The 7299-nt window shown below is 57.4% G+C and overlaps 1 protein-coding gene across 4 annotated transcripts; it reads left to right on the plus strand.

Annotated features, from left to right (window-relative positions):
- The first annotated feature begins 177 nt into the window (after positions 1 to 177).
- KNCN (kinocilin) lies at positions 178 to 7097 on the plus strand. Of its 4 annotated transcripts, XM_028123226.2 has the most exons (8): positions 178 to 870; positions 3045 to 3312; positions 3695 to 3830; positions 4386 to 4454; positions 5158 to 5232; positions 6035 to 6057; positions 6599 to 6680; positions 6772 to 7097. In XM_028123226.2, exons 1-8 carry the CDS (start codon positions 848 to 850, stop codon positions 6960 to 6962), a joined length of 867 nt encoding a protein of 288 aa, XP_027979027.2. In that variant the 5' UTR covers positions 178 to 847; the 3' UTR covers positions 6963 to 7097. The 4 variants fall into 4 exon arrangements, with proteins under 4 accessions (XP_027979027.2, XP_027979026.1, XP_087878565.1 ...); XM_028123225.2 differs by lacking the exon at positions 3695 to 3830 and having other exon boundaries at positions 2386 to 3312; XM_088022439.1 differs by having other exon boundaries at positions 6599 to 6864.
- Positions 7098 to 7299: the final 202 nt, after the last annotated feature.

Here is a 7299-nt window from a genome sequence, read left to right on the forward strand (position 1 = left end):
CTGGCCCGGGCCTCGCCGCGAAACAGAGGTTTTGTGGAGGAAAGCAGCTGTGACCTGGGGCCTATGCACCCCCCACACGCCGTCCCGGATCCAGAGGCCTCGGGGACCCAGGCTTCAGCGAGGAGGGCTCCGAGGCTTGCGAGGTGGGGAACAGGCGGGGCAATCATCCTCTAGTGACTCGGGCTTCCACCTCTTTTACCTATGATAGGAGGCACGTCACCCAAGGACAGGCTTGTGTTTTCTTTCTCACAGATGAAACAGCCTGTATTGAGGAAAGAATAAGCAAGCCTCCCTCTCTACATTTCCAATCAACAGGAGAGCAGGCATCACAAAGGTTTCAAGTAGCCTTTAATGACACTCCCCTGTCAAGAGGGAAAAAATGGAGGCCTTGACTGAACACAGTGTCTCCCTCTGACTGTAGGGTTGCCAATCCCTCCCACCTCAAATAGGACAAGTTAGAAATTCAGGGACAGAGAAATGCTAGAGTACTTCCCAGCTGAGCACAGAATCTGGGCACTGAGGTTCTCTCAAGGACTCTGGGGCCATCCTTCCACTCCCCATGTCTCAGTTTCTCCATCTATTCCATAAGGATCTTGGATGGGTTTGTAGTTCTGTGATCTTGTAACTGATAATGGTTTACTGTGTCTCTCCTCCATATTTCCTCCTATGTCTCTGGGCCCTATGGGATTTACAAGGTCAAACAAAACAAAACAAAACCAAAACAAAACCCTTTAATTTCGAATTTGGTCTTGTTTTTAGAGGTTAGAGTGTTCTTCTGGGATCTGAAACTCACAATGCACAGGCCTCCTTGCCTCCAGCCTCTGCCATCGACATCCCCCTTCACCAGATGGGCAAAGTGAGGTTCAGGAGGTGAGTGGCTGGCCCAGGTCCCACAGTGTGCGGTGCCCTGTCCTGCTGACGGTGTGGGGGCCGCCCTCAGCCTTACGCCCCTGCCCAGCTAGTTATGCAAACACTTACTGGGGGTGAGGTGTTGAGATTCCCAGAGCTCAACATCTCAGGAACACATTGTCATAGACAATTATTTTGACAGCTCCTTCTAAAACTAGTCAGTGGGGGATCAATTACTTGTGACAGAGACATGGGCTGTCATTTGATGCCTAATTAGAGGAATAATCAGACCTCATCCTGGAGAGTGGCACAGGGGACGTTGGCCACAGCTGCTGTAGCTGGGGAATGCCCACCTCCGGGGGCTTCCTCTTATGGGGGCCCAGAATACAGCCAGGGGACCCCACTGGTGCTCTGCAGTCCCCCTCCTCTCTATGTACCTTTGAGTTCACACCTGTCCTTACCCAGGCCCCTCTCCAGCCTCCCATCAGTGCCTTCCCTCTGCTGAAGCTCAGTCCAGTGACCCTGGCCTTCTCAGGCCCCCACCCCTGCCCAAGGAAAGCCCCTTGTTAGAGACAGAGGTCCCACGGGGCCCATGGCCCTCCTCCATGCTGACCTGAGGTCGTCCTGCGGGCCCAGGCCCTCCCTGAGCTCTGCCTTGTGTTCAGAAGCCAGGTCCTCTCGGGCCATTCTGTGGGGCTCACTCCCTGAACCGGCCCGTGAGGGGCTCACAGTCTACAGAGGAGACAGAAAACAGGACAGATGATGGGGGAGCAGTGGTAGGTAGCCCACCCACTCAGGCAACATCAGGAGTGGCTTTACAGACTTGGGGCTGACCGAGCAGACACTCAGCAGAAGGGCGGTGGCAGAGAAGGGGCGAAGCGAGGGGCAGGGTCCCTGTGGAGGCGGAGGGCCGTGGCCTGGCTATGTTGGGTGGCAGACATCGTGGGGAGACAGAGGCACGCAAACAGAGGCCAGTGGGGCTGGTGATGGGACCCTGGGAAGAGGGCCCAGGTGCCTAGGTGCAGGCATAGGACCGGGTCCAGATTCGGGGATCAGGGAGGCCCTGATCCATCAAGGGCCAGAGAATGCAGTAGGTGGCGAGGGCCGGGTCTGGGGGTGGGGTAGGGCTGGGCTGGGCTACCACTGCCCAGCCTTGAATTGGTGGGTCCTGCAAGTACGTTAGGAGGTGCTAGCCATGTCCCCTAGCCACTGGCACCCAGTCCCTGACAATCCTTCTCCCCGTATTTGTTTTCCTCCTACCCCATCTCCTCCCCCCACCCATCTGCTCCCTGCTCTTCCTTCTCAGCCCCTGCCAGGGATCCCAGGAGGGCTGGGGGCTCGCCCTTTCATCCCACTGGCAACTAAGGGGGTGGATACCAAGCCTACCCGAGGAGAAGGAGGTCCCCTGAAATCAGCCTCAAACCAGGACCCCTCAGCCCTGCTCCCCCTTGGAGACCAGAGGTTGACAGGCTGGCGGAGGGGCAAGGGGAAGAGCATGAACTCAGTGGAATACCTCTTTCTCTCCTCCTGTTCCAGTCACTGAGCCTCGTCCAGGTCCCCTCCCATGCCCACCTCTGCGTCCCTAGCAGAAGCCTCATGAGCCAAATGGCAGAAGAGCGCAGAGTGGGCCCTGAGCATGCAGCCAGGGAATCTCCTCACATCCCTGGCTGCTAAGCCACACGGGAAGCCACCAGTCTATCCTGCCCCCTCAGGAACCAGCAGCGGAACCTGGGCTGAAAGCCCCAGCGGGCCTCTGGGGCAAGCAGCAGCTCACATTGCAAACTCATGAATAACTCAGGACCTCCCAGCTGCCTGCATCTCCGAGGAACCCGTGGCCCCTGGACCAACCTCCTCCACTGCTTTAAACTTTAATAGGCCAAGGCCCAGTGGCCGCAGAGCAGGCTCCAGACAGCAAGGGCGGGACGTCCTGGGCAGGGCAGCTCAGGCTAAGCCCTCCTGAGAGGAAGCTAACGGGGGGGGGGGACCCGGTGGGGCAGGAAGGCTCCCCAGGACTCTGACAGCCAAGGCAGGATGTGATCAAACAAGAGTCCCAAGAGTGGCCTCCAGATTCAGGGGCCTTCACGGGAGGAGGAGTAGGCTGGCATGACCTGGCAGGGATTCTAGGTCAAGGTGCGGCTGGGGGCCCCTAGGGGGGCTGTGGGATAGGGTTACTAGCCCCGAATCTTCCTGCCCAGAAATTCCCACTCTGAAGGTGGAGCTCCAACAAAGATACATCCAAGAGGACCGAGCCCTCCAGGGCCTTCCTGGGGACAGGCCCCACCAGCTGCAGACAGTACCTTGGGTAGACCTGCATGGACATCCCCATCAGCAGCGGAGACTTCCGCTGCCTACAGCTGGCCTGGGTGGCCCTCGGCCTGGTGGCCGGCAGCATCATCATCGGTGTGTCCGTGTCCAAAGCTGCAGCTGCCGTCGGTGGCATCTTCATTGGCGCCGCTGGTCTGGGTGAGCAGGTGCCGGGCTCAGAGAGGGAGCAGGGGCATGGTCCGGTGAATGAGAAATGGGGGGAAGGGCTGGTTCAACAGGAATTGGTTGGGGAGGTGTGAGCAAGGCAGCTGTCGGGGTGCGGGGAGGCAGAGGAGGCTTGGCGTGAGGTTCCTTCTGCCAGGGATAAGGACACTGTGGAGAAGGGAGCCGGCTGCCACACTCCTCTTTGGCTGCTCCCCCTCTGGCCCTCTAGTTCCAAGCTCTGGGCCCTTGGGTTTTTGGTGGAATTCATCAGCCTATTGGGGGTGGGTTGACAGGGGGCAGGTAAAAGAGTTCAGAGGTCCCAACGGGCACTCTGTGAACCGAGATAAGATCCAACTTTTCTGGTATACCTTGGCAGGGCATCTGTCTATCTTTCCAGGCATCTGACCATCTGTCTATCTGGGCCAGTCCCACTGATATCCCCACAATGATGCTGAGTACCATCCCTTCCCCACTCCACCACAATGGGGCAAAAGCAGAGCCAGAAGCACCAGGTTGGTGGGTTCTTGGCATCCAGACCGGCAAACTCCTGCCAAAGGCCACAGACACTTGGTCTGGGGATGAAATGGGGGTGGGTAGGGCACCGTCCACTCTTCTGCTAAAGCCCTCCCCAGGTCTGGGTGGGAAGAAGCCTGCTCAGGAGCTCCCAGTCCTGCCCAAGGGGAGGGCGGGGCAAAGGAGAGTTGGTGGTGATGTCAGCTGGGCCCATTTCCAGCTGGCTGAGAAGGAAGGAAGCCAACCATGCTAATCACCTGGGCGGGCTAGAGCTAGGAGCCTGGGCCTTCACAGCCTGGAGCCCCTTCCCCAGATAGGCACGACTCCCTGCCCCCGCCTTAGAGCTGGGTGTTGGGGAGCCGCCCCCTCCCAACACTCACAGGCTCACATTTACGCACCCACAGTTCCAACCTACACACTCATATTCCTCCCATGCACACGCATATCCCCCTCAGAAAACATCCCCAGGCTCACAGCCTACCCACAGCTTCATGCAGCCTGCACTAACCAGGCCCCTTCCCCATCACAGAACCCCTCTGTGTCTCTCTTCTCAGGGCTCCTCATCTTGGCCTACCCGTTCCTAAAGGCTCGGTTCAACCTGGACCACATTCTGCCCACCATAGGTGAGTCCTCCCCCCAGCCCCCAGCAGAGCCCTCTTCCAGGGACTGCTGGGTGAGACCCATTGTGTGTAAGTCTGTGGCACACTGTGTGGTGGAGCCGAGCCCATGTGTGTGACTGCTCCTGGCTGTGTGTGTGTGTGTGTGTGTGTGTGTGTGTGTGTGTGTGTGTGCATGCGCACAAGGTGCGGTCTGCTGGCGTTGCCATGACTACTGTGCAGCAGACTCCAGCCTGTTGCTACAAGTGTGCCTCAGCCAGCTCAGAGCGCCCAGAACTCCCATCTCCCCCCGAGAGAGTTTCCAACTCCCCCAAAGCCTCCAAGATCTCCAGATAAGCCCATTTCATTCCTTGAACCCCCATAAACACCCCCTACCACTCCTAAGACCTCAGGACCCCTGTATAGCTCCTTTACTCATCTCTGCCCCCCACATACATGCTACCATCTCCATCAATCCTGGAGGGCTTTACATATTCCTAGTTCTCCCCATGATGCCCACCTCCTTAAAAAGTCCACCCTCCTCCCCTTCAAGGGCCCGTTTCTTCCAACTCCACTCCCTAATCATATGGGTCACCTCAAGGAATGTGGTGGAGCAAAGACAGCAGCAGGGATGGAGATGAGACAGCGGGAAGGACTTCCCTTCCCAAAGTAAGACTTGATCTGAGAATGGCTTAGTAACCATGGGGCTTGGGGCGGTCTTATCCCGCAGGGAGCCTGAGAATCCACCCCCACCCAGGGCCAGACCATGGGGAGGGAAGATCCAGTGCCAATGGCAATAAAGAGGGTAAGTTTTAAAAATTCCAGTCCATCTTCCATCTTCGCTCTTTGGCTGAGCAGCTCTGTGAGACCCTGGGAGAAGCCTTGAGGGACACGCAGAAGAGACGTCCCCAGTCACCGGGAGCCAGCATATCGGGCGGTTCTGCCATGTGTTTGGTCAAAACCCCTCTTGCTCCAAGCTGAGCCGGGCTCCCCTTGTTTGACTTCAGGCCTTCTCCATCATGCCCACCATGGACACTGGGACTGTCCCTAGGTCCCATGCCCGAGTTTATGTTTTCACCCTCTTCTCCAATGACGGAATCCAACTCTCCTGAAATGGAACATCTTCCTCCTCTCCCATCTCCACACACCAGAAAATTCTAGGGCAGGAGTTTCTCAAAGATGGCCCCAGCCCACAGCGTCTGCCACCAGTGGTAGGATGCCTAATCCCAGCAAAAGGCCCCTTCCAGAGCCTGCTCCAAACACTTTACATGTGTTAGTTTGTTCCATTCTCAAAACAACCACATAAGGAAGGTACTGTAATTAGGCCCACTTTATATGTAGGGCAACTGAGGCACAGGGAGATTAAGTAAGGCAACTAGGAAGTGGTTGGGCCAGACCTGAAACCAGGTATTTGGCCCCAGAGTCCTCTCTCTAACCGCCCCCACCATGCTGCTGTCCTCTTGAAGGGCCATTCTGACCATCTGTGCCTCTTTAAATTCAGCTGAAATTGTCCCCTGGGATGCCCCTCTCTCCCCCGTGGTCCCTCTGGGTTGCTCTGCTCCAGAGTCTGTCTGCTCAGGCGGCCCTGTCCTGGTCTCTCCCCCCAGGAGCCCGCAGCAGCCTGTCCACGGTGAGCAGAACACTGGAGAAGCTGAAGCCAGGGGCCCGGGGGACTGGGGAGGGCTGAGGTAGGGGCTGAGGGCCTACATCCTGCCCTCCCGCCCTGCCTGCTACCCTGATCTCACAGCCCTCCTGGGTCCAAACCAGAGGTGAACCGGGCCCTGGAGACACCAGCCCTGCATTCGCTTGGGCAAAGCTCTTGCAAATGGATTCCACGTGGCAGCGTCGGGCAGGGCCTGAAGCGGGGTACCACTGGACGTTCCACAGGGGGCCCCTGTATCAGGTTTTTGACCTGGATTTTTCTCTCTGGACTGCAGCTCAGCGTCCTTCCCTTTTTGATCTACTGACTGGTTTCTCTGGAATTTGGGGCCAGAGATATCTCAGTCTCCTGCTCCAGGCTGGCCACAGAAATGAACCACAGGCCCACAGTAACCACAGATGGGATTCCTCAGCCCTTAAGGGCTGGCCCTGGGCCTCTAGAGCTCACTGGCTAGGTAGAGGGACTGGACCAGATTTTTTCAGGTTCACAAAAACTCTGGGCAACTCCTCAGGGACAGGCTCTTGGCAGCAGTGAACCCGACAGGAGCATGGCCTGGACAGACAAAATGGTCACCGCCATGACACGGAGTCCAGGTGAGGCACCAACCCAGGGGCTTCCAGGAGGAGGTGGCTCCTGAGCTGAGTCCCGTCCTGAGACTCTTGTATGTGACTCCACCCTTCAAAGCTTTTGGTGATCTGACTCCAGACAAGACCTCCAGCCTTAGCTCTTTGCCCCTGCCCTCTCACTGCTCCCGAACAATCTCAAACATTCCAGCCTCCAAGCTTTGGCTTGTGTTCTCTTGGAGGCCTCCCGTTCCTCTCTGCCCACCTCGGGGGCTCAGTCGGTTAAGTGTCCGCCTTCAGCTCAGGTCATGACCCCGGCGATCAAGCTCCACATCGGGCTCCCTGCTCAGCGGGGAGTCTGCTTCTCCCTCTGACCCTTCCCTCTGCTTGTACTCTCTCTCACTCTCTCTCTGTGTCAAATAAATAAACTCTTTTAAAAAACTGTTAGTGGCTTAAATTTAATGGAAAAACAATTAGGCTTTCCCTGGAGATCCACATCAAGACCCATGTTCCCACAGGGTTTGGGGCAAGGAGGACCTGGCCCAGGTGTGTGTGGCTATGCAGAAGACGTGGCTATGCCCTCCACACCCCTCCTCACTCACCTACACCCTCAGGGTGGAGCAGGGTCTGTCCTCCACAGAGCCATCTG

This window comes from Eumetopias jubatus, unplaced genomic scaffold, assembly GCF_037043125.1.
Source record: "Eumetopias jubatus isolate StellerSeaLion01/CBP00866 unplaced genomic scaffold, mEumJub1_p1.0 scaffold_4, whole genome shotgun sequence".
Taxonomy (NCBI): Eukaryota; Metazoa; Chordata; class Mammalia; order Carnivora; family Otariidae; genus Eumetopias; species Eumetopias jubatus.